The following is a 24910-nucleotide window of genomic DNA, read 5'->3' as shown; positions in this document are numbered from 1 at the left end:
GCACTCTCCTGGTGACCATTTTTATACAGTTGTAATTATAGGTAAGAAAAAGTAGGCAGAGAAGCAATTATTGGAGTGTTTGGTTTATCAGAATTTTTTTTTTTTTTTTTTTTTTTTTTTGCTTTTTAGGGCCACACCCGTGGCATATGGAAGTTCTCAGGCTAGGGGTCGAATCAGAGCTGCAGCCACCAGCGTACACAACAGCCATGGCTACTTGGGATCTGAGTAGCATCTTCGACCTACACCACAGCTCATGGCAACGCCAGATCCTTAACACACTGAGCAAGGCCAGGGATTGAACCCACATCTTCATGGACACTAGTCAGGTTTGTTACCGCTGAGCCACATCGGGAATTCCAGAAAAAAACTTTTTTCAAGGGCTCCCCAGTCTCTGTGAAATTCATTGTCAGGCCCACACTGAGGGGGGGCCTTCAGGACAATCATTCAGGACCCTTCCGGCCCTGTAAATGCTGACCAACCTTATCCGGGTTGTAGGGGGAAGGAAGGTCCTGAGGTGTCAGTCCTCCCATGTGGCTGATTCACAATGGTCAACATGCTGTTGACTGTGGATTGGAGAGCACGGTCCGAGACGCAGTGGGGGGATTGGGGCTCTGGGCAGAGCTCCACTAACTGGCTGTGCGACTGCTGGATGGCAGGGTCCTTTTCCATGAAAGGAGGGGGGCTTCAGATTCTGCAGCACATCTTCTCTGTCTGTGTCTTCAAGGAAGGGACTGTATTCTGTTCTGCGGCTGGGGTGTTCCCTTCAAAGTTTTCCCCCTTGGCTGGGCCTTGCTAATGACCTGCTCCCTAAACACCAACGCACCTCTGTTTATATAAACGGCACTCGGCTGCAAGTTGCTAGGTGAGGACCAAGGCTGCCCGGAAGGGCCTGGACTGGGTCCTTGTTTTCCTCACAAGCAAGCATTTCCATCTCTGTTTAGGAGGTACCTTCGCCTTCGCCTCCGCCCCCGCCACGGCAACAGAGGATCTGAGCCACATCTTCGACTTACACCACAGCTCACAGCAACACCAGATCCTTAACCCACTGAGCAAGGCCAGGGATCTAACCTGAATCCTAGTCAGGTTCATTAACCACCGCGCCACGGAGGGAACTGTGCTAAACAACTAATAACTCATTTCTGCAACCCCAGGATCACTCTTCTAAAATAATCACAAACATTCAGAGAGAGCTTGACTTCCAGTCTCTGGTAACTAGTTATTCAGATACAGTCAAGCTGAAATCAATTAAAAAATGCTAGAAAATGTATTTTTAAAGACCCTAGGAAGTTCCCTTGTGACACAATGGGTTAAGGATCTGGCATTGTTGAACTGTGGTGCAGGTTGCAACTTCAGCACAGTTCAACCTTGGGCTCAGAAACTTCCACATACCAAGGGTACAGCAGAAAACAAAACATCCTAAAGCTGCTACCCACTGACAAGATAGTAAGGAAAAGGTGAAACTGAAGGAGAAGAGAACCCTGAAAGATAATCCAGCAAGGAAGCCACTGGATCCCTGTAGATATTTGCCAAACCAAGCATATTTAAACTTCAGTGTGAATTATTTCTTATTTTTTATTTTTTGCTTTTTAGGTCTGAACTCAAGGCATATGGAGTTCCCACACTAGGGGTTGAATCAGAGCTGCAGCTGCTAGCCTATGCGACAGCCACAGCAACATGGGATCACAGCCACATCTGCAACCTACATTGCAGCCTGGAAACACTGGATCCTTAACTCACTGGCCAGGGATTGAACCTGCATCCTCGTGGATACTAGTCAGGTTCTTAACCCACTGAGCCACAATAGGAACTCCTGAGTGTGAGTTTTGTTTTTTGGGGTTTTTTTGGTTTTTTTTTTTTTTTTTTTTTTTGAGGCAACAGGCCAAAAATCAAAGTCCAGGGTCCATACCAGGTGGGAAACGAGACTTTGCCCATGATTGGACACCACTGGGCTTCACCAGTGGTGTGCTAGTAAACGTTTACCAACCAGCTTTCTGTGGGCTTGGGGAAGGGTCCTGATGTATAGTATTTGCCAATTTCCATGGTGTAAATGCTCCACCATGGTTAATTTCAAAACTATTGACAGGAGATCACTGAACACAGAGTTGGCATGTGCAGGCCTGTCAGCCAGTTGTAGCCCATCACTGACCCTACCCTGGGTACAAATAGCAACTCAGTCTTGCTCACTTGGGCAACCTATGTTGGCATCACCTGGGGCTCCAGAGACCAACAAGACCTGAACTTGGATGTTGGTCATCCTATGCTAGCAGTGCCCTCAGGAGCCTGGCAGAAGCAAAATGTAAAGCATCTTGAGAGGAAGATAACTTCATTCTAGGCCTTAAATTATCCTTATAAATAAAATAAAAAATACAGTGTCCCCCAAAGTCAAAGAGAACTAGGCAAATCACAAGGAAGTAGGACACCATGAGGAAGAACTAGCAAAAACACTCAGAGATTTCAAATATTAGAATGATCAGAGACCATAAAACAGTTGTGCTTTGTTGAAGGAAAGAAGTGTAAACAGAACTGCAGGGGACAGGAATCTATAAAAAGGGTCATAATAAGTTTATAAAGAACATTTGTAGAAGTTCCTGATGGTCTAGTGGGTTAAGGGTCCAGTATTGTCACTGCTGTGGTGTGGGTTCAAGCCCTAGCCTGGGAACTTCCGCATGCCATGAGTGAAGCAAAAAAAAATTTTTAAATAAATAAATTTTTAGAACATTTAAGAACATTTGTAGGAGTTCCCGTCGTGGCGCAGTGGTTAACGAATCCGACTAGAAATCATGAGGTTGCGGGTTTGGTCCCTGCCCTTGCTCAGTGGGTTAACGATCCGGCGTTGCCGTGAGCTGTGGTGTAGGTTGCAGACGCGGCTCGGATCCCGCGTTGCTGTGGCTCTGGCGTAGGCGGGTGGCTACAGCTCCGATTCAACCCCTAGCCTGGGAACCTCCATATGCCGCGGGAGCGGCCCAAGAAATAGCAACAACAACAACAACAAAGGACAAAAAGACAAAAAAAAAAAAGAACATTTGTAGGAAACTTTATAGTTTTGTTTTTGTCTTTATAGGGTCATACCCACAGCACATGGAAGTTCCCAGGCTAGGGGTTGAATCAGAGCTACAGCTGCGGGCCTATCCCACAGCCACAGCAACTTGGGATCCTAGCCATGACTGTAACCTATATCACAGCTCACGGCAATGCCAGATCCCCCACCCACTGAGCGAGGCTAGGGATCAAACCAGCATCCTCATGGATACTAGTTGGATTCGTTTCCGCTGCACCACGACGGGAAATCCAGACACTTTAATCAGAGATCAAGAACACAAATACCTTGGAGTTCCTATTGTGGCGTAGCAGAAACGAATCAGACCAGTATCCATGAGGATGTGGGTTCGATCCCTGGCTTCATTCAGAGGGTCAGGGATCTGGTGTTGCCTTGAGTTGCGGTGTAGGTTGAAGACATGGCTTGGATCCTGCGTCGCTGTGGTTGTGATATAGGCTGGTAGCTGTAGCTCTGATTTGACCTCTAGCCTGGGAATCTCCATATGCCATGGTGCAACCCTAAAAAGCAAAAAAAAAAGCAAAAAAAAAAAAAAAAGAACACAGCCATGTGGTAACACAAATGAGTAAAGTGATTGGGTGACACATTGGTGACCTAGAAAGCTTTCTCTGAGGGGGATAGGGCACCTCAGCTCCAGCTGATTGTTGCCTCATAGCACTAGGCGCCCAGTTGGCAGATCTCCTATTTCTAGAGAAGATGGTTATCTGCATTTCTTTCTATTGTGGTAAAATACACATAACATAGAATTGACCATTGTAACCATTTTAAAGTGTACTATTCAATGATGACATAAGGCACATTCACAGTGTTATGCAACCATCATTATCATCTACTTTCAGAACTCTTTTTTTAATCACCTTGAAAGGAAACCCCATACCAATTTGAAGTCACTCCCCATCCCCCTCTCCCCCTGCAGTCCCTGGCAACCACCAATCTGGTTTCTGTCTCTATGGATTTGCGTAGTCTAGATAACTCATGTAAATGGAATCATACACTATTTGTCCTTTTGGGACTGGCTTCTTTCACTCAGGATGTTTTCAAAGTTCATCTATGTTGTGGCATGTATCAGTACTTCATGCCTTTTTTTTTTTTTAATGGCCACACCCATGGCATATGGAAGTTCTCAGGCCAATGAATGAATCCCAGCTTCAGCTGTCACCTATGCCACACAAGTGGCAACTCTGGCTACTTTAACCTGCTGTGCCAGGCCAGAGATCAAACCTGTGCCTCCTCAGTGACCTGAGCCACTGCAGTCAGATTCTTAACCCACTGTGCCATGGCAGGAACTCCTTCATTCCTTTTTAATAGCTGAATAATTGCATTGTGTAGATACGCACTTTTGTCCATTCAGTCAATATTTGGATTTTAAAACATGTCTTCCTAGGGAGTTCCCATTGTGGCTCAGTAGTAATGAACCCGACTAGTATCCAGGTGGGTTCCATCCCTGGCCTCAATCAGTGGGTTAAGGACCCTGCGTTGCTGTGGCTGTGGCATAGGCTGGCCACAGATTGGAACCCTAGCCTGGGAACTTCCATATGATGCAGGTGGGTCCCTAAAAAGCAATAAATAAATAAAAATAACATTATCTTCCCATTTTAATTCAAATGTATGTTTTTAAAAGTACCTATCTACTGACCAGGTAATTCTGAGGGCTAATGGTATGAGCCTTCTGTTTTATGACATGATGTGACAAGTTTTCCCACACAATCCTCACATTAAGAACTTGGGGTTTAGGATGGTAAAAAGGACAGGCCTCGGGAAAGGCCTGCAGTGCAGCCTTCCATTCCAATCTCCAGAAGCTTTCCTTCCCCAAACCAAAATCTCAGAGGAAACTGCTGGGTTTTAGAATGAGTGGGAGTCAGACATCTAGCTGTGAGCTTCAACTTCCCAGACACAGTTTCCCTCCAAGTAAAATGACTGATATTAAGCTAGTTGATCTCTGAGGAAACGGACTTGCTAATAGGTCACTCTCACTTTCCCCAGCAGCCATCTGGGCCTGAATTAGCTCTGGTCAAGACGCTTAGCTGCAGCTGAACACAAGGATGGGGCATCTGGCTTCTCCTGGTAATTGTAGATTCCTGCAGAGCTCTCCGGAGGCACCATGGGGACGAAACCACCCCATAAGTCCTCCTTGTCGCTGGTCAGTCCATTTTACCTACCAGGGTCATTCGTACGGTAGTAGCACCTGGGCAGAGCCTGGGGCTCAGACAGAAACCTCATTTATAGTGAGGGCAGCTTATCACTGGGGGAAAAGGTCTAAGAGCCCCTGTGAATATGCTGATAAATATCATCAAGCTTTTCCTGTGCCGAAAGCTATTTAATAAGCAAGGTTGAATGTCTTTCGTGGTCACTCCAGGCACCTTTCCTCCCATTCTAGTTTTCCAACAGGACGAGGATAAGAGACGCGAAGTCCTAGCTTGAGCATCTCTACTGGGCAGAGGTCCGCATCTCTCAACTCTTTCCAAGAGCACCTCACTTCCCGAATCGGAGCCTTCAACTCTGAGAAGTCGGGAGCCCCTTAGGAAACTTGCATTATTGCAGCCACTGCCACACACCGGGGCAGCGGACACGCCGCCGCGCTGGCTCCCCAGGAATGCGCCCCCTCCACGGCCGCTCTCCCGGGGGACCCCCGGCACCTGCGGCCTCCGAGTAAGTGTCCGCGCGCACGTCCGTCCCACTGCCCCAGCGTGACCGGAGCCGGGGGTCGCCATGTGCCCTTCGCCGCCTCCCCCGGGAGCAGGGGGTCGCGGGCGCCTCCCCCGGGTGGGCGGAAAGGCTCGTACCGCTGCCCCGCGGCAGCAGCGCCCGGAGGCCGCACTGCCGGCTGCCGCGGCGGCGCTGCTCCCCCTGCTCCGTGCAGCTGCCGCCCGGCGCTTGCGCAGTGGGCCCTGGGCGCGCGGCGGCACCAGGCTTTGTGTGTGTGTGTGTATGTGTGCGAGTGTGTGTGTGAGTGTCTGTGTGTGTGAGTGAGTGAGCGGGCGGGCGGGCGCGAGTGTGGCCGCCGCGGAGCGCGAGCAGGACCCGGCGGGCGCGCTCCCCCAGCCTCTCTCTCCCCGCCAGAACCATGTCGGGCAGGTCGGTTCGAGCCGAGACCAGGAGCCGGGCCAAAGATGATATCAAGAGGGTCATGGCGGCTATCGAGAAAGTGCGCAAATGGTAAGCGGAGGCGCCTGCTCCCTCGCTCGCTCGTTCGCTCGCCGGCTCGGCGCTGCGGCCGCCCCAAACCCCGAGACCAGATACAAAAAGCCAGCGGGGCGCAGCGCCCCGGTCCGCCCGCGGGCCCGGGAGTTGAAGAGGGCGGGCGGCGCGCGAGCCGGGTCACCTGCGCGCGGCGGGGGCCGCGGCCGCAGCCCAGGTGCGCTCGCGCCTGTCGCCCACCTGGCGCGGCGGCGGCGGCGGCGGCATCCTGGAGGCGGCGGGCGCCCGGGACCGGGCGGTGGGGCGGCGGGCAGTCCCCGCCGCGGCGCTCAGCTCCCGGGAGGGGGGCTCAGGGCCGGCCCCAGAAGCCATTTCGTTTTGTGCAAGTCACATGAAAGCGGCTTCCCGCGCGCCGGGGCCGCGATGCCGGCGGCGGAGGGGAGAGCGCGAGCTCCATTGTGCAGGCACCGAGCGGGCCGCCGCCGTCTCCGTCTCCTCCCCGCGCGCCCCGGGCGTCGCAGCGCCGGCCCCCGCGCCCTTGCCCGCGCCGGGCCTCCCTCTCTCCCTCCCTCCCTCGCTGGCTGGCTGGCTGGCTCGCTCGCTCCCCGCCTCCCAGGCCCGGCGCCCTCGAGTCTGCGGAGTTTGCAGAGCGCGAGCCGTTTAAATTTAGCGCTTTGGGCTGCCTGGAGCGAAGGCTCTGGGCGAGGAGGAAAGATGGGGGCGAGCGCGAGGAGGAAACGCCGGCGGCGGCCGCGGGCCCTGGTGCTCCGGCGCCCCCCTCCCGTCCCGCTCTGCCCGGACCCGGGCTCGGGGGCTCGGGCGAGAGAATGTTCGGGGCCAGGCCCGGGTCCTGGGCAGCGTCTGCCTGTCCAATACGGGCAGCTCGTGTTTGTTTTGCGGAGAGAGCCGTCGTTTTTGTTCTCCGCGCGGGGGGCACGGGGGATTCGGTGTTGGCGGTGCGGGTTCTCCAGCTCACATTAGATTCCGTTCGGCGTGGCCTTGTTGTAATTAACACGACTGCACGTTTCCCCGGCCTCGTCCGGGTCTCTCTCGGAATCGGCCCAAGGGCCAGGCCCCAGGCGCCAGCCGATCGCCAGGTTGGGGCAGACTTGTTGAAAACTCCCGGCTCCCGGAATTCAACTTTATTATTTTTTTCCCACGGCCTCACCCGGGTCAGGGAGGGAAAGGAGCCGCCGCGACGTTCGAGTGTCAGCGCCCGCGGGCCTGTCCTGACCCCTTATTTAAAGCCTGAAAACCCGGCAGGCCCCATGGCAAGCTATGTTTATGTTGAGGGGTGTCATTTCTCGAGTAACGCCTTGGTCTCTCAAAACCACTGGGGACGAGCCTCCAGTCTAGCCGTGTCACAAGTTAGCTGTCCTTTCTGAGTCAAACCCAACAAAAAAGGCAAGAGGAAAATCAATAAAGTCCACGTGCTCCTGGGCCTCCTATGGAAAGGGCTGTCTGCAGATGGCCGGATGCCCGGCCGAGGGCTGGGTTTGGCTCCAGTGGGACAAAGAATTTTCAGAACCGTGAGAAGGAGAGGCCTTCCAAAGTTGAGATCCAAGTCTTCCCCGCTGTGGGAGCTCCCCTGGTGTGCAGGGAGCCCAGTGCCCGGACTAGAGCCATTTAAAAATGGCAGAAACAGCTGCAGGCCAAGACACACACAGGAAAACAAGCTCACAACCCCCTCTCTGGGAATCCCGGAGTTGTCCCCTGCCTTAGATCTCTGCAAAGAAAGAACTGTTGTCTGGGTCCTTCTGTCACCAACCTGGAGGTGAGAAAGGGGTGGGGGCAAGCAGCCTTTCTGTGCTTGGGGAGGCATGGTGGGGCCTTCTGCTCCAGGTTCCCAGCCTGGCAGAGGCTCCAGCACCCTGGCAGCTGCTCAGCAGGGGTGGGGCAGATGGAGCTGTGGGGTTTTCCACCCTGTGGGCTCCATAGCAGCCGGCCTGGTGGCCCTCAGTACTGCTGAGCAGCTGGGGGCAGGCCTGTGTTTGGGGGGAGGGGCAGAGAACCAGTCTCTTTCCCTTTGTGTGTTTTGGGAAATTATGTGTCAAGTCCTCTGAAGACCCCAGGCTTTGGAATCTCATGGCTAGGCTTGCAGTTCACTTCCTTGCTGTGACCTTGGATTACTAACCATTTAACTTCTCTAACGGTGGTAGCAAGGGGTTTCTGTGCTGTCTTCTCCCCTCCTGGAATAGTACCATGTCTCCAAAAGCACTTAACCTGCACATAGGAGCAGTCATTAAATGCTGTCCTAAGGTAGAAACTTACATTGTGCTGATTTTTCTTCTCCCCCCCAACTCCCGCCCATTCTAAGCAAAAAAAACCAAAAACACTTTACCTTATTTCCTGGGTTTCCCCAGCCCTGAGAAGCCAAATCTCACCCTCACTATGCCTTTAGAATGCATCTTCCAGTCAGCCCTTGTGGTTTTCAGTTGTTTATTAACTGTGTGGCCACCAACCGTGCATTTCACCACTGGCTGGGACACTGGGTTGCCAGATTTAGCGAATAAAATTACAGGACACCCCCCCCCAGTTAAATTTGAATTTTAGATAAACAAGGAAATAATATTTTTATATACTTTTTTTAGTGTAAGTATGTCCCCATGTACAGTTTGGGACATACTTACACTTAAAAAAAAAAGTCATTTATCTGAAATTGAAATTTAACTCTGCATTCTGTTTTGTTTTTAAATTCAGAACGGAGTGCCTAGCATACCACTCTGTCTGTGAGCCTGGGGTGGTATTTCTCCTCAGCCCCAATGACCCCTAAAACTTGCCCCCTTCTGCCAACCCTACCTTCCCCCGCCCTGGAAAAAGCCAGCAGCCAGCCGTGGCCACGTGCATAGCTACCTGCCATTGCTCTGCTGCTTTCTGTCTGGTAGGTATCCCAGCAGGGCGCACTGGTGGAGTTTGAGGCAGCCAGAACATGGCTGAAGGAAGACCAAAATGGTGGGCTCTTTGTGGGGAAACTGGGTCAGGGTTAGGAGGCCCGGTGTAAGTGGAGAAGAGCAGGCGAGAGGGGCAGTCATTGGGCGGAGGGTCCCTCAGTGACTTGTGGGGTCAGAGAGAGGCCTGTTCCCCAAGACTCCCCACCCGTCCCTGGGGAAGGAGGTGGTTTGTGCCTAGACCCTTCCCTCATCACCTCCAGGGACACCCACCCTCCCACCCCAGCCCAGCATAGGGCAAGTCCAGTGGGCCTGGGTCTAGTTAGGATGAGACCAGCCATTGCCAAACCTCCTGTGGCATCGAGGACTAGCTCTGGGAAGTGGAGATGAAATGAGGCGTTCAGAGCCCTCTTTGAGGGAGGCAGGTGACCGCAAGATGGTCTCCCTGGCTGCCTGGCCCGTGGGGGAATGTAAGAAATTGGCTTCAAGAGTTCCCGTTGTGGTGCAGTGGTTAACGAATCCGACTAGAAATCATGAGGTTGCGGGTGCGATCCCTGGCCTTGCTCAGTGGGTTAAGGATCTGGCGTTGCCGTGAGCTGTGGTGTAGGTTGCAGACGTGGCTTGGATCCCGCGTTGCTATGGCTCTGGTGTAGGCTGGCGGCTACAGCTCCGATGAGACCCCTAGCCTGGGAACCTGCATATGCCACGGGAGCAGCCCTAGAAAAGGCAAAAATACAAAAAAAAAAAAGAAAGAAAGAAAGAAAAGAAAAGAAAAAAGAAATTGGCTTCAGCCTAGCGATCTGGGGAGGGCGATGCCTGTGTTTGGTGCAGGAGCCTGTGCTGGGAAGGAGCATTTGGGCCTCATTTACTCCCTTTGTCCAGGAGCTCAAGCCTGGTAGGGAAGAGAGGGGCATTTAGCCAGGTGGGTTATCAGGGGCCAGAAGGCAGGAGAGTACAGGGTATGTTGGGGGGGGGGGGCGGAGGTTGGGCTTCCCTGGTGCTTGTGGTGAGACTTGGGAGATCTGAGGAAGCCACAGGGCCGCATCTGGAGAGAGCCACTGCTCCTCGGGCAACATGGGCCCCTTGTGGCCAGATCGTGTTTTTGAAGGTAGCCAGGAATCTGGATTTTTACGTGGAGGTCTGACTTTTTTTTTTAAAGCCTGGCAATTGATTCAAATTTTTATTTTTTTAGATTTTTTTTTTTTTCATACTTGGCTGCTCCGTGGTATATGGAGTTCCAGGGCCAGGGATCAGATCTGAGCCACAGTTGCAGCCTACACCACAGCATAGGATCCTTTAATCCACTGTGCCCTGCTGGGAATTGAACCTGCATCCTGGTGCTGTAGAGTTACAGCCGATCCCATTGCACTACAGAGGGAACTCATTCAAATTTCTAAGAGTACCATGGGGCCAGACAACACACATCTCTTGGCCACTTATTTGTCACCCCATGTGCCATGTAATAAGTACAGCTTAATACCCTCCTTTAGGGCTGGGAGGCTCTACGTTCTAGGGTGATGGGTTTGGGGCAGCATCGGGAAAAATCAGCTCCTCCCTCATGTCTGTGTGTCGTTTCCCAAGGTGCTGCCAAGCCGCTGGCTTGTTGACACACCCGGCGTTCACTGGACATGTCTATGAAGTCCTTGGCACTCACTTGGTGTCTTGCCTTGAGCCCAGGGAGGCCTGTTTCTCTTTAGGTGGCAGCTGGACAGATGGCAGGTTTGAGATCGGGTTTTCAACATGCTTCCCTCTGTCCCATAGCCTCTCAATGTCCATGCTTAGAAATGCGACTGAAGAATGTTTCTCATCCCTGGGGTGAGTTGGGAAACTCAGGCCAGGGGACACACCAGATCCTGGCTGTGTCCAGCCGGAGCCCAGTGGGGCCTGGAACCTCTCCAGGAAGCACCTTCATCTTCCCGTGTTCATCCTGGCTCATGTGGGTGCACTGGGAAGTCCAGGTCTGGCACACTTGTGTATTGCCACTCAGTTACTTTTTTTTTTTTTTTTTTTAACACAATCAAACCTTGGATTTGCTGAGCTGCTGGGGCCTGGGTGAAGAAGCCAGTTGAGGGCTTGTGAAGAGTGAGTACCTTCGGCCCTTTGTCCAGCTTCTGTCACCCATGTCCTCTGTGGAGTCATTTCTTAGTTTTTCACCAAAGACAGAACAGCAGGGGTCAGAGCCTATGAGTAATTATGGTTCTGCTGTTGACTAACTGTGTGACCATGAACTTTTGGTGTAACTTCTCTGGGCCTCTTGTTTCTCCATCTGTAAAGTGGGGTGACAGTAGGCCTGTTGGCAGTTCTCGGGAGAGAAGGCTTATAAATAAAGCACTTGGCATGAAGTAAGCCCTCAGCACACAGTGGCTATTATGATGGTTGCTTTGTCACCGAGATTGTTTCTTGGAATGTCCCTGTCCCTTCCAGGCACCTTCTGATTATTCAAATGGAGGTGGGGAAAGATTGGAATTGTGGATGGTCCATCCTGCCTCCAGGAGGTAGGGGACAGATGGGTGGTGACTTAGGGACCTGCCTTTATTTAATTCTTTCAGGGCTAAAAGGGGCAGGGATGGGGCCAGGGGAGGCTGCTCCAAAAAGCAGTGTAGCATGGAGGGTTTAAACACTGGCTCTGGGGAGAATGACCTCACCTCCCTTTGCCTCAGTTTCTTTATCTGTCAAATGGGAAAGATGACAGTTACTGCTGTGAGAAGTTATGGGAAGATTAGAGCAAGTGTGTACAGTACTGAGCACACAGAAGGCTCTAGAAATGGTCATAGTAGAATAAAGAAAAGCCAGGCCCGAGCTTCCCCCAGCAGAGGGACTTTGGGACCCAAGCAGGCACAGTTTGGGGAGTGCACGTGTCCGTGGGTTTGGTTAGCTGGTTGTGAGTGTGCTTGGACACCCTGAACCCTAGTGGTGAAGGGGTGCCAGGTGGTGGTAACGGGTTCCACCAGCTCCTGAGAGCTAGTATCCCACAGCCAAGGTCTGGGCAGGGAGGCTGGACAGGGTACCCATAGCCACACATGGTTCTTAGCCCTGGTGGAACCCTTGTCCCTAAAGTTGCTGAGGGCTCCTTGGCCACTCTGCTACCTGCACCAGGTCTGGCCCTGACATCACATCCCACGTCCCTTGAATCAGCTAATTTCCTTATGATGACCTCCTGCTTCTCCTGGTGCTGGGAACGTGGACTCCAGAGCCCCCGCTGCCTGATATCCCAGGTTTCCTTGTGGGGGCTTCTGCCTGAGCCTCAGTGTCCTCTGCTGCATGGCCTCTGGCTGTCACTCCCAGCGTAAGGGACAGGAAGTGACAGGACCTAACTTGTAGACCAAGGGAGGTTGAGGACCAAAGTTGGGAGGCTGGGGTGCTGATTCTAGAGAGGAGGATGCTTAGCGCACAGTGTGGGAGGAAAGGGTGGTAATTGCCATCATTACCCTTAGTGAAAACCACTCACCCCCCCTTCCTTCTCATGGCTTGTGCTTTGCTTCTCACCATCACCCTGACTTTGGCAGCTTGGGGGGCACTGTACCCCCAGAGCTGAGGGTGCGGCTAGGGTTGGGTAGAGGACAGCCGTGCAGATATTAGGAGCTGAGACCCTGAAACCCAAGCCCATCTCTGAACCAAGGTGTAGGGTGTAATGTGAACTGCTGCCCACGGTCGGGGCTGTGCTGCCCTTTCGAAGCCCTTCAGTATCAGTGCCCGGGGACCGCCCTTGAGCATCCAGGTTCTCTCCTCCCCTCCATTCCCTGATCTAACCAGCGTTTGTGTGGAAGAGTCTGGGGTGGTTACTTGTGCTGTCAGTTCCTGCCTCTCTTCCCACAACCTCAGAGCCGTCTCCAGGAGGGCAGGGTGAGCCCCCGGGTGCCCTGGATGAAGCCCCTTCCCCCCGCACCCTACGGGAGGAAAATGCCTTTTTGGTCTGAAGCCCTCTCTGCTGCCTAGAGGGGCTCGGGTGGCCCAGTTCGATGCACGGTGGGGTGAATGCTGGGCCGGAGGAACCTGGGGCCCCCTTCCCTTCCTCCAGAGCTATCATCCCAGTGGCAGCCCCGCCCAACCCCCAGTCTTACCAAGCACTTCCTTCCAGGCACGAGGAAGCCGTCAACATGCTTGGTCTCCTGTAATCCTCAGTGCAACCTGGAGAGATTGATGACCCCATGGGTCTAACAGATGAGAAACCTGAGGCTCTGGGTTGTGACATGACTTGCCCAGGGACCCCCCAGCCAGTGAGAGGTAGAGCTGGGATTCAAACCCTCGTCTCTGTGATCCAGGGCACATTCTCTTACCCCTGCCCGAACAGCTACTGTGTCACAGCTACTCTATGGGAGTGTGGCCTGTGCCCCCCACAAACGTGAGCAGGGGCCTGCCCCAGAAGCCCCTGGTAATGGGCTCTTCCTCATCCTCTGCAGGGAGAAGAAATGGGTGACGGTGGGTGACACATCCCTGAGAATCTACAAGTGGGTCCCTGTGACGGAGCCAAAGGTTGACGATGTGAGTATGTGGGGCTGGTCCCTCCGGGGTGGGGCTGTCCATCCATGCTCCCTCCCACCACTGGGAGAGGGGACCCTGGAGCCAAGGCCACTTGGGAAGCAAAGGACCCAGCTTGGGGCTGGAGAGGCTGCTGGAGCTGTGTCTGTCCCTCCCCTCACAGTCCAGCCACAGTTTGGCCCTCAGAGAGGTGTCTGTGTGTGTGTGTGGGTGTCCTCTGCGAGTCATCTCTTCAGGGCTGATTTTGCCAGTGGGGACATATCTTAGTGCAGAGGTGTCCCCTCCCTAAGGCCCTGGGCACTGTGGCTTTGTGGTGAGCGTGGTGAGGCATGCAGACTCTCCTCATCATTGTAGCGCCATTCCTGGCACCTGACCATCTGTCAGGCATTACCTTGTAGCATTGAGCTCATTGTTCACCCTCTTCAAATGAGAACACAGGTTCAGAGAGATGAAGCCATTTCCCCAGAGTCACACCCCAAGTGCCAGGTCTGCCTGACTCCAAAGCCCATACTGTCTCCACTGGAGAGCCTTCTGGTGGTTGGAGTAGCTGCTCATGGTGACCCTAGAGTTTGGTGCAGAGAAGCTTGATGGGGGCAGGTTCCAGGAGGGGTTGTGCCTGTGGCCACTAGGGGGAGCTCCAGTGGCTGTGCTTGATCTTAGGGAGAGATTGATGACAGGCATCCACCCCACATCACAGGGAGTTTTTCAGCTTCAGGGCTCCCAAGCCAGTTAACCCTCTGGTCGGTTCCTCTTACTTCCAGTCAAAATCCAGAAAGGCCCATGTCCAGGCCTTTGCATGGGCTGTTCCTCTTGCCCAGGGTGTCTTCCCTATTCCTGCAAACGGTCTCCTCACCCAGGACGATGGCTCACATGCCATGGGCAGTCATGACAGTGGCCATGATCAGTTGGTTTCTAGGGGCCATAAGGCAGGCATCCCTCTTCCGTCTTCAATGTCCCATGAGTCTCAGGTCTCCAGGCAGGGCTGAGGCTCCCTTCTTGACCCTTTGATCACATGCGGTCCCTGGGTGGTTTGGGTTGGGCTGAGAATGTGGACACTTGGGGTCCCCTTGGGTCCTGGCTTGGGCTAGCTCATTGAGCCTCCAGGGAAGCTCTCACCAGAGACAGCGACTCAGAGGGTCCTGGCCTTTGGTGCCAACCATCCTGGAGGGAGAGCAGAGTATGGCCAGCCTCCTCGAAGGCAGCTCCTGGCTCTTGTCTGTGCCTTGCACATCATTAGGTGTCGTATAAATGCTGGTTGCATTTGAGAAGATGTGGTCCCTGCTCTCAAGGAATTTATAATCTTGTTGGGGGAAGATAATTATAGAATAGCATGAAACAGACATCAGGGAAGTGCCAAATGGATTGTGATCAAGGAGAAAATGTAATCTATGGGCTGTTGGGAAGGACAGGGCAGCCTAGAGCCGGGCAAAGACCTCTAGATTTGGAGTTGGACAGACCACTCCTCATTAGCCTGCGATGCCAGATAGGGGACCCCACCTTGTTGGGTCTTGGTTCCCTCTTCTGTGCAGTGGAGCAGTAACACCCAACTCCTGGGGTTTCTACAGCAGAGTAAAGGCAATATATCATATGGGAAGAACTTAGCCAGGCGCAGCTAAGCAGGCGGTGCTCAGATGCTAATTCGTTGTCATCTCTGAGCCAAGATGTACATACTCCTCCCTCTCTCCCTCGAGGGCAATAGGTCCCACGCCTGGCTGCTCATCTGATCTCCTGAGAGTCCTGACACAATGCAGGTTCCTGGGCACCAGCCCGGATAGCTGACTTCTTTTTTTTTTTTTTTTTTTGTCTTTTTGTTGTTGTTGTTGTTGCTATTTCTTGGGCCGCTCCCGCGGCATATGGAGGTTCCCAGGCTAGGGGTTGAATCGGAGCTGTAGCCACCGGCCTACGCCAGAGCCACAGCAACGCGGGATCCGAGCCGCATCTGTAACCTACACCACAGCTCACGGCAACGCCGGATTGTTAACCCACTGAGCAAGGGCAGGGACCGAACCCGCAACCTCATGGTTCCTAGTCGGATTCGTTAACCACTGCGCCACGACGGGAACTCCGGATAGCTGACTTCTAACCTCTGATGGTTATGGTCAGGAATCTGCATGGAGATGGGAGAACTTTTTATGTTTTTACACACAGTAACAACATGGTTATACCTTACCTTTTTTTTTCTTTTGGAAGGCTTAAAAATTTAATTCACCTAAATAGGTAAAACATGTTACAAAATTCAGATGTTACTTTAAGACCTTTTTTTTAAAACAAAGACAATTCCGAGTTCCTGTCTTGGCGCAGCAGAAATGAATCCCACTAGGAACCATGAGGTTGCGGGTTCGATCCCTGGCCTCATTCAGTGGGTTAAGGATCCGGCGTTGCCATGTGCTATGGTGTAGGTCACAGATGCTGCTCAAATATGGTGTTGCTGTGGCTCTGGTGTAGGCCGGCAGCTGTAGCTCTGATTAGACCCCTAGCCTGGGAACCTCCATATGCTGTGGAGCGGCCCTCAAAAGACAAAAGACAATAAATTAATAAATAAATAAATAAATAAATAAATAAAACGAAAACAATTCACATGCCATAAAATTCACTTTTTTTTTTTTTCCCTCTTTTTAGGGCTGCACTGCGGCATATGGGAGTCCCCAGGCTAGGGGTTACATTGGAGCTTCAGCTGCAGGCCTGTGCCACAGCCACAGCAGCTTACAGCTTCCTTAACCCACTGAGCAAGGCCAGGGATCAAATCTGCATCCTCACGGATACTAGCTGGGTTGTTAACCCACTGAACTACAACAGGAACTCCCATAAAATTCACTCTTAAAGGGTGCAGGAGCTCCCTAGTGGCTCAATGGGTTAAATATCTGGCGTTGTCACTGCTGTGGCTTGGGTTTGATCCTTGGCCCTGGAACGTCCCCATGCCACAGGCGTGGCCAAAATAAATTAAAAAAAATAAAATGTACCAGCTAGTGTTGGTATATTCACAGTTGTACAGCCGTCACCACCGAGATTATAGAATGTTTTCACTGCCCCAAAACAAAAATTCTTACCTCTCAAGATCCTGGAAACCACATGCCTACTTTTTCTATAGGTTTGCATAATCTTCACATATGTTAATTTTTTAAATTGGTCTTATCATTTTATAAATCTGCTTCCCGTCCCTGAACACCCCTCCCACCCCACCCAGCTCTTCCTTGGAGACAACCAGTGTTTGTTTATCCTTCCAGAGACTGTGTGCACCCAAACAGGCAGACACACGTTCATTTATGTTTTTCCTACCAGCAGTGGCAGCATCCCAGTCATGTGTTTGGCACCTTTCTTCCGTATCTAGCTCAGAGATAATGAAATATTTTAACATGTAGGTCTTTCTACGGATCATTCCACCTCAGGACCGGAGGAGCTGCCTTGTTCTCTGTAATTGCTGCCTCCCCTTGCCTTGAATGAACAGACTGTAATTTATTTAACAAGGCTCTTACCATGGACACAGGTGGTTTCTAACACAATTCTATTCCATCCGTTAAAAATGAAACTGCAGAAGTTCCCGCTGTGGCGCAGCGTAAGTTCCAGCTGCAGCATAGGTCACAGTTGCAGCTCAGATCTGATCCCTGGCCCAGGGAACTCCATGTGCTGCGGGGTGGCCGAAACCAAACCAAATCAAAGGAACTGCACATAAAAAGCATCCCCCTCACTCCCGCTTCCCCCTGGGTTTCCCTCCTCACCCATCTCAGTGTTGCACCGGAAGTTAGCTGTCTCTGAGGAAGGCAGTCCCAGGCCCGAAGATAGTGGAAATGTGTGAGTTGTTTTCTCCATCCCTCACCAGCACCCCTGTGCCTCCTCTGGGCAGGGTGACCATGGCCTTTTCTCCAGAGGAAATGCCCACCAGCTAGGATGTTGGCGTGCCTGCAGGGGCCGGCCCCATTCCCAGCCCAGCCCTGGCAGCCTCCCGTCCACAGGGTTCTTTAACTCCAAAGCAGGTGAGGCCCTGTGTTCTCTTGTGGTGCAGAGTTAAGGATCCAGTGGTCCTACTGCAGTGGCTTGGGTTGCTGCTGTGGTTTGGGTTTGATCCCTGGCCCATGAACTTCCACATGCCTTGGGCACAGCCGAAAAACAACAAAGCAAGTGAGGCCCCTTGTGGGATGTGTTCAAATGCAGACCAAGGAGAACCCTCCAGAGACTTGGGGGCTCCAAAATGAGTCAGCGGAATAAAATATTCATTCCATTCCCCAGGGACTGGTGCGCGCACATGAGTGAACTTGCACAGACACACACAAACACACAAATTCAGTGACTCGGTTTCTGTGCCTTTTTTCTCCTCCAGAAAAACAAGAACAAGAAAAAGGGCAAAGATGAGAAGTGTGGCTCTGAGGTGACCACCCCGGAGAACAGCTCCTCCCCGGGAATGATGGACATGCACGGTGAGCTCCCCGCGGTCAGGCAGCCGCCACCTCTCCTGCCAGGCCCCTGGGCTGTGGCCGAGGGCTCAGTTGTGTTTTCGTTTTACTGGCAGGTTTGTTCACATTCCAGGCAAGGGGTGAGAGGGCTGGGCAGGACCAGGAGGCCTCCGTGCCAAGGAGGAGGCTCAGTGGAGAAGAGGAAGCTTTTCCCAGAGCAGGGAGACAAAAATCAAAACGAGGAGTTCCCGTGGCTCAGCAGGTTAAGAACCAAACTAGTGTCCACGAGGATGTGGGTTTGACCCCTGGCCCCACTCAGTGGGTTAAGGATCTGGCATTGCCATGAGCTGCGGTGTAGGTTGCAGACGTGGCTCAGATCCCACATTGCTGTGGCTGTGGCATAGGGCCAGCAGCTGTAGCTCCATTTTGACCCCTAGCCCAGGAACTTTTATGTGCCACAGGTGTGGTCCTAAAAAGCCAAAAAAAAAGAAGCATCAAAATGAGCCAGAGATGTGAAAAAAGACCTCCTTCTCACCCACTGTTACTAACCTCACAGGACATGTTCTGTTCATCCAGTGTGCCCGGGAAGTCTTTGGTGGTATCTACCTTTTTCCCTCCTGGGCCTGACCTATCATATACATGACTTTTATTTCCCATTTCCTATTTTGTTTTGGCTACTGGGAAGCTTTAACTGGATTTCTGACTTTGTGTGAATCATCTGGGGCCCTGTGACCTGCTCTTCTATGTCAACAGCCTAACTTCCTTTGCTGTTTCAGAACTTGTACCAATGTCCCACTGATCATATCCAGGCTGGAGACATGCTTCAGCCAGTCTGCAGTTGTTTTGGCACTGACGCTGTTCTTTCCTTTTTTTTTTTTTTTTTTTTTTGTCTTTTTTGTCTCTCCAGGGCTGCACCCGCCGCATATGGAGGTTCCCGGGCTAGGAGCCGAATTGGAGCTGTAGCTGCCAGCCTACGCCACAACCTCATCAACATGGGATCCAAGCTGAGTCTGCGACCTGCACCACAGCTCGTGGCAACGCTGGATCCTTAACCAACTGAGCAAGGCCAGAGATTGAACCCATGCTATCATGAATACTAGTTGTGTTCGTTAACCGCTGAGCCACGACGGGAACTCTGTCCTTTTTTCTTTTTCTTTTTATCTGAAAGGAAAGGCACAAATTGTAAGTGTGTGGCTCCATGAAATGGTCACAAACTGCACACACCTTTGTTACTGGCCCAAATCAAGACAGAGTGTTCCTGGCAATTTCTGTGGTATCCCCTCCCCTCCAAGGAAAACCACCACCTGATTTCTAACCTCAGAGATTCAAATGAGATGTTTCTAAGAAATTGAGTTCCTGGAGTTCCTGGATTTTAAGGATCCAGTGTTGTCGCTGCAATGGCTTTGGTTTCATCCCTGGCCTGGGAATTTCTGTAAGCATTGGTCATGGCCAAAAAAAATTGAGTTTCTGATGTTTATAAATCAGGAAATCTGTATTTCTTCCATTCTTTTGGAAATCAGATCAGGTAGCCCTTGGGCTCGTGCTTCCCTGAGGCTGCAGCCCGCTGGAGCAGGAACAGCTGTCCCTTCTGGGAGACCAGGCCCTCTCCAGGCCCCCCAGGCTCACCCTGTCTGTGTTATTCCCTGTCTGGCCCTCTCGTATAACACCCTCATCCCTTGCCTTTCTCCATCCTGATCTCAATTTCACAGTCTTAGTACCTCTGACTACCCGAGTCTTTTTGCACAACCCAATGGTGTTAGATAAAGAAACAAGTAATAATTTTGGGATGTTCGTGTCATGGCTTAGCAGGTTGAGAACCTGACTAGTATCAATCCCTGGCCTTGCTCAGTGGGTTAAGGATCCGGCATTGCCATGAGCTGTGGATTAGGTTGAAAATATGGCTCGGATCTGGTGTGGCTGTGGTGTAGGCAGGCAGCTACAGCTCCGATTTGACCCCTAGCCCGGGAACTTCCATCTGCTGCAGGTGTGGGCCTAAAAAGAAAAGAAAAAAAGGGGGAATTTTGGTTTAATCTAGATCCTAACCCTCCAGGCCCAGGGCTGTCTTATTCTGGGGAGAAGGAGGCCAGCAAACATCCCCATTTGTTCAAACTGACTAGTCCGGAAAACAGTCACAGACTGTGTGGGCAAGGAGCCTTGCTTGTTGCCAAAGTGGCTTCAGAAAAGCATGGGGGGTGAGGGGGTGCTGACGGTTAACCTGTCAGGAAGGTGTCCCCAACCCCCCAACTGGCTGTACAGTCACAGTCAGGATGCATTTCATTTACAGATAGGTATTTGTGGGAGTTCCCATTGTGGCTCAGCAGAAATGAATCCGTGTCTATGAGGATGTGGGTTCAATCCCTGGCCTTGCTCCATGGGTTAAGGATAAGGCATTGCCGTGAGCTGTGGTGTAAGTCGAAGACTTGGCTCAGATCTGGCGTTGCTGTGGCTGTGGTATAGGCCGGCAGCTTCTCTGGGAACTTCCATATGCCACAGGTTCAGCCTTAAAAAGAAACAAAAAAGTTTTTTTTTTTTTTTTAAAAGGAGTTCCTGTTGTGGCTTAGCAGAAATGTATCTGACTAGTAACCATGAGGACGCAGGTTCGATCCCTGGCCTCACTCAGTGGGTTGAAGATCTGGCATTACTGTGAGCTGTGGTGTAGGTCACAGATGGGGCTGGTATCCCACATTGCTGTAGCTGTGGTGTAGGCTGGCAGCTGTAGCTCCCACTGGACCCCTAGCCTGGAAACTTCCATATTCTGCAGGTGTGGCCCTAAAAGATAAAAAAAAAAAAAAAAAAAAAAAGAAAGAAAAAGAAATAGATATTTGAGTTGGGATAGATCCTGTCCCCCTGAAGTAGGTTAGCATCCCCACTCTCTGGGGATGGAAGAGATCCCTGGCCTGGCTCTGTTTCAGTTAATTCTTAGAATTAGAGGTGAGAACCTTTTAGAGCAGAGGACAACATCTCACCTGGATTCAAACCTGACTCTCCTAGGACCTCCTGCACACAGTGTGACCCGGGGCAAGTCATGTAATATGGGGCCTCAATTTTGTCTGTCTCTACTGTCGAATGGGGATGGTGATGCCTACTCTTTCGTAAGGTCATTATGAGTATTAAACAAGATGATCCCTTAAAGGCCTCGGTGTGTCAGTAGCTAACATTTAAGAAACCATCACAGTTGCCAAGCACCTTGCCAAGCCCATCTCGTGTGTTACCCACGTTTAATCCCAGTGACAAGCCCCTTTGTACAGATGAGGAAACTAAGGCTCCACGAGGTGAAGTAACTTGCCCAGAATTAGAATGTTCATAAATACCGGTTCTGGCGTCTGAGGTCCTTTGAAGAAGGCAGAGTTCAAGTTCATGGCCTCTAGCCCAAAGGTAACACTCCAGAAAAATTTAGGCTGCAGCACAACACTCCCTGACCCAGGAACTGTGCGCATCTTCCATTTTAGTATATAGGTAACCAAGAAAGACCAAGTCCCACTGCAGGGCATGGAATCGCGAAAGCACAGGGAAAGTTGTGGTCCTGGTTTAGGTATCTGGGAGGTTACAGGTGAGAAGATGGTCACAGGAGGATATGAAGGGACATGGTGTTTGCATCCAGCTGCTTTAGTCTCCAGGATCCACCTGGGGAATCAGCCCAAGCATCAGGGTCACGCTGTTACTGGGGCACCAGGCTGGGCTCAGGGCAACCGACTTAAACATTAGCTCATTGTCCTTAATTAGCGTGACCCCATGCTGGCACCCCCAGGTTGATCCTCTGCCTTCTGTGCCTCTCAGACACCCGCACATGGATCTTGGCATAGGAAGGAAGTTTAGATTTTCTCGAACGGTAAATCAGGAGAGTTTACATATCTTTTTTTAAGTCCCAGAATTCACAAGAGGATGCTTTTGTGTAATGAGTGCCCCAGAGTACACTTAAAATAAGATGCAATTTACCCAGTCGAGGCTGTGGGGCTGCCTGATACTTGCTCGCCAGTTTGAAGTAGTGGAAAGGCTCGGGGTTTGGAGCTTGAGTAGACCAGCCTGAGCCCAGGGGCTCTGCTGCTGAGCCTCAGTTTCCCTACCTGGAGGTTGTTAGGATTAAATGAGGTAATTGTAGACGCCTTTGCCTGGACCTGTCATGGAATACGTGCCTCTCCTTTTTTGCCTTTCCATGTGTCTCCCCTTTTCTCTTTCATTTTTTACAAAAACAGCCTTGGTCCCAGGTGCACAGCATGGCCCAGAAAAGCAGGGTAAGACTGTAGTAGTTTTTTGGGTTTTTTTGGGGTTTTTTTTGCCTTTTTAGGGCCGAACCTGCAGTATATGGAAGTTCCCAGGCGAGGGGTCGAATCGGAGCTACAGCTGCCACACTGTGCCACAGCCACAGCAAAGAAGGATCCTAGCCACCTCTGTGACCTACACCACAGCTCATGGCAACGCCGGATCCTTAACCCACTGAGCAAAGCCAGGGATCGAACTTGCATCCTTATGGATACTAGTTGGATTCAGTTTTGCTGCACCACAATGGAAACTCCAAGACAGTAGTAGTATTTTTGAAATCACCACGTTGGTATCTATAATTTAAAATGACTCTTTGTGCCTGAGAAAGGGGGTCCAGGGCAAGGGGGGACATGTCCCAGGATCCCCAACTTTGCCCCCAGCTCTGTCCCCAGTGCCCTTGCCCAATTAACTTTATTCCCTTCCTCCTTTTTATTACGAAAGATTTCATAATCGAGAACAGCAGAGCAAATGATATGATGAACCCCATATACTTCCCACCTAGGTTTTCAGAACATGATGTGACACTTACCTCCTTTGTTTGTTTTTTTTTTTTTTTTTTAATGTACTAGGTGTTTTAATTGAAATACAATTTACAAGTAATAAGATGCACAGCTCTTGAGTATAAAATTCAGGGAATTCTGATAATTGTATGCAACCTGTGCTAGAAGACGTACACTTCCCTGCTTCATGATAGTTAAGTCTGTACCTAAACACTTCAGCATGCGTCACTGATAAATGACATTTCTATCTACCCGCCGTACTATTATCACTCCTGACAAATTAATTCCTTACTTTTAAACTCCAGACTGTATTCAAATTCCCCAATTGTCCCACAATGTCTCTCAGAGCTGATGTATTCAAAACAGGATCCAGATAAATTTCAAACATCATGTTTAGTTATTAGGTCTCTTGAATTTCCGTAATCTCTAATATGACAGTAATCTCTGCTTCTCCTTTTTTTTTTTTTTTTTTTTTTTTAATGGCTGCACCTGCAGCATATGGAAATTCCTAGGCCAGGGTTCGAATTGGAGCTGCAGCTGTGGTCTACACCACAGCCATAGCAACACTGGATCCAAGCCACATCTGCAACTTACGCCTCAGCAATGCCGGATCCTTAACCCACTGAGCCAGACCAGGGATCGAACCTGCATTCTCATGGACATTATGTCAGGTTCTTAACCTACTGATCCACAGCAAGACTCCGCTTCTTTTTTTTTTTTTTTTTAATTTAATTTTTTTTTTTTTTTTTTTTTTTTTTGAGTTCCCATCGTGGTACAGTGGAAATGAATCCAACTAGGAACCATGAGGTTGTGGGTTCAATCTCCAGCCTCACTCAGTGGGTTAAGGATCCAGGGTTGCCGTGAACTGTGGTGTAGGTCACAGACGTGGCTCGGATCTGGCATTGCTGTGGCTGTGGTGTAGGCTGGCATCAACAGCTCTCATTAGACCCCTAGCCTGGGATCCTCCATATGCTGCAGGTATGGCCCTAAAAGGACAAAAAAAAAAATTTTTTTTTTTGTCTGTGCCTATGGCATGCAGAAGTTCTTGGGCCAGTGATCAAACCTGCACCATAGTGGTGACCCTAGCTCTAGCAGTGACAATGCCAGATCCTTAACTGCTAGGCCATCAGGGAACTCCTAAAAAATTTTTTTTTCAATGGCATTGACTTAGAGAGCCTGGGCCAGCTGTCTTGTAGAATATCCACTTCCTGTCCTGAACACGGTCCTCTCCCTCCCTTTGACTTTTGTACCAGGTGTAATTGGTCCAGAGCTGGCCCAAATCTGATGAAACACTTTGGCGATGCTGCTTTCCAGGACCACCCCTGGGCCTTTGCATGGCTTTAGAGCCTGACCCACAAGATGTCTGGTCTCCTCACCCAAAGATTTTAAAGGTGCTAGGCCCTGGTTGTTGGCGTCTGCCTCCAACATTGGATTCTCTTCCCGGAGCCTCCAGCCCTCAGGGCTTTGGCCACACAGGGCGTGTGGGGAGGCCCCGGGAGGAAGCGGTGTCTGCTGTCCAGGGAGGGCATGCTGTGGGCTGCGGGCAGGGAGGCCTGGGGGGAGCCGAGCCCCTTGCCCGCCTTTCCTCAGCAGCTGCGGCATTTCGCCCCATGCAGATGATAACAGCAACCAGAGCTCCATCGCAGATGCTTCCCCCATCAAACAAGAGAACAGCAGCAACTCCAGCCCTGCCCCAGAGCCCAACTCAGCCGTGCCTGGTGATGGCACCGATGCCAAGGCGGACGAGGCCCAGACCGATGGGAAGGAGCTGCCTGGGGCCGAAGGTATGTGCCCTCGGGGGTTGGGCTCAGAGTGGCCTCTTTCTAGCCAGGTGGTTGGAAGGGTCTTCCAGGAGGCCCTGTCAAGTGCCAGCCCCCAGAAGGTGATGGGAGAAGAAGGGTAATGGCCTGGAGCTCGTCATTCTTGAGGGGCAATTAAAAAAAAACTTACAATCTAGTATTTGGAAAATAAGTGCTTTGGAGAATTATAAAGTAAGAGAGGGAAATTGGGTTGGGGGGTCTTGATGCATTATGGGGGGGTGGTTGGTTGGTTGGGCTTTTTTTTGCTTTTTAGGGCTGCACCTGTGGCGTATGGAAGTTCCCAGGCTAAGAGTCGAATTGGAGCTGCAGCTGCCAGCCTACACCACAGCTCATGGCAACATCAGATCCTTAACACACTGAGCGAGGCTGGGGATCAAACCTG

At 51.4% G+C, this 24910-nt stretch overlaps 1 protein-coding gene across 2 annotated transcripts in view; it reads left to right on the top strand.

Annotated features, from left to right (window-relative positions):
• Positions 5943–24910, top strand: part of BCL7A (BCL tumor suppressor 7A) — a 34830-nt gene continuing 15862 nt past the window's right edge. The window contains exons 1-4 of one of the 2 annotated variants that reach the window (XM_003483424.4): positions 5943–6211; positions 13482–13563; positions 17876–17972; positions 24325–24492. In XM_003483424.4, the coding sequence (XP_003483472.1) occupies positions 6120–6211; positions 13482–13563; positions 17876–17972; positions 24325–24492 (439 nt within the window). In that variant the 5' untranslated portion in view covers positions 5943–6119. Of the gene's footprint in view, positions 6212–6986; positions 7968–13481; positions 13564–17875; positions 17973–24324; positions 24493–24910 lie in introns of those variants that run through there. The other variant, XM_021074246.1, reaches the window with a different exon arrangement.

The sequence above is a fragment of the Sus scrofa genome, chromosome 14 (assembly GCF_000003025.6).
Source record: "Sus scrofa isolate TJ Tabasco breed Duroc chromosome 14, Sscrofa11.1, whole genome shotgun sequence".
Classification (NCBI taxonomy): Eukaryota; Metazoa; Chordata; class Mammalia; order Artiodactyla; family Suidae; genus Sus; species Sus scrofa.
The sequence above is the reverse complement of the archived record's forward strand: the minus strand, read 5'-3'. Positions and strand labels throughout refer to the sequence as shown.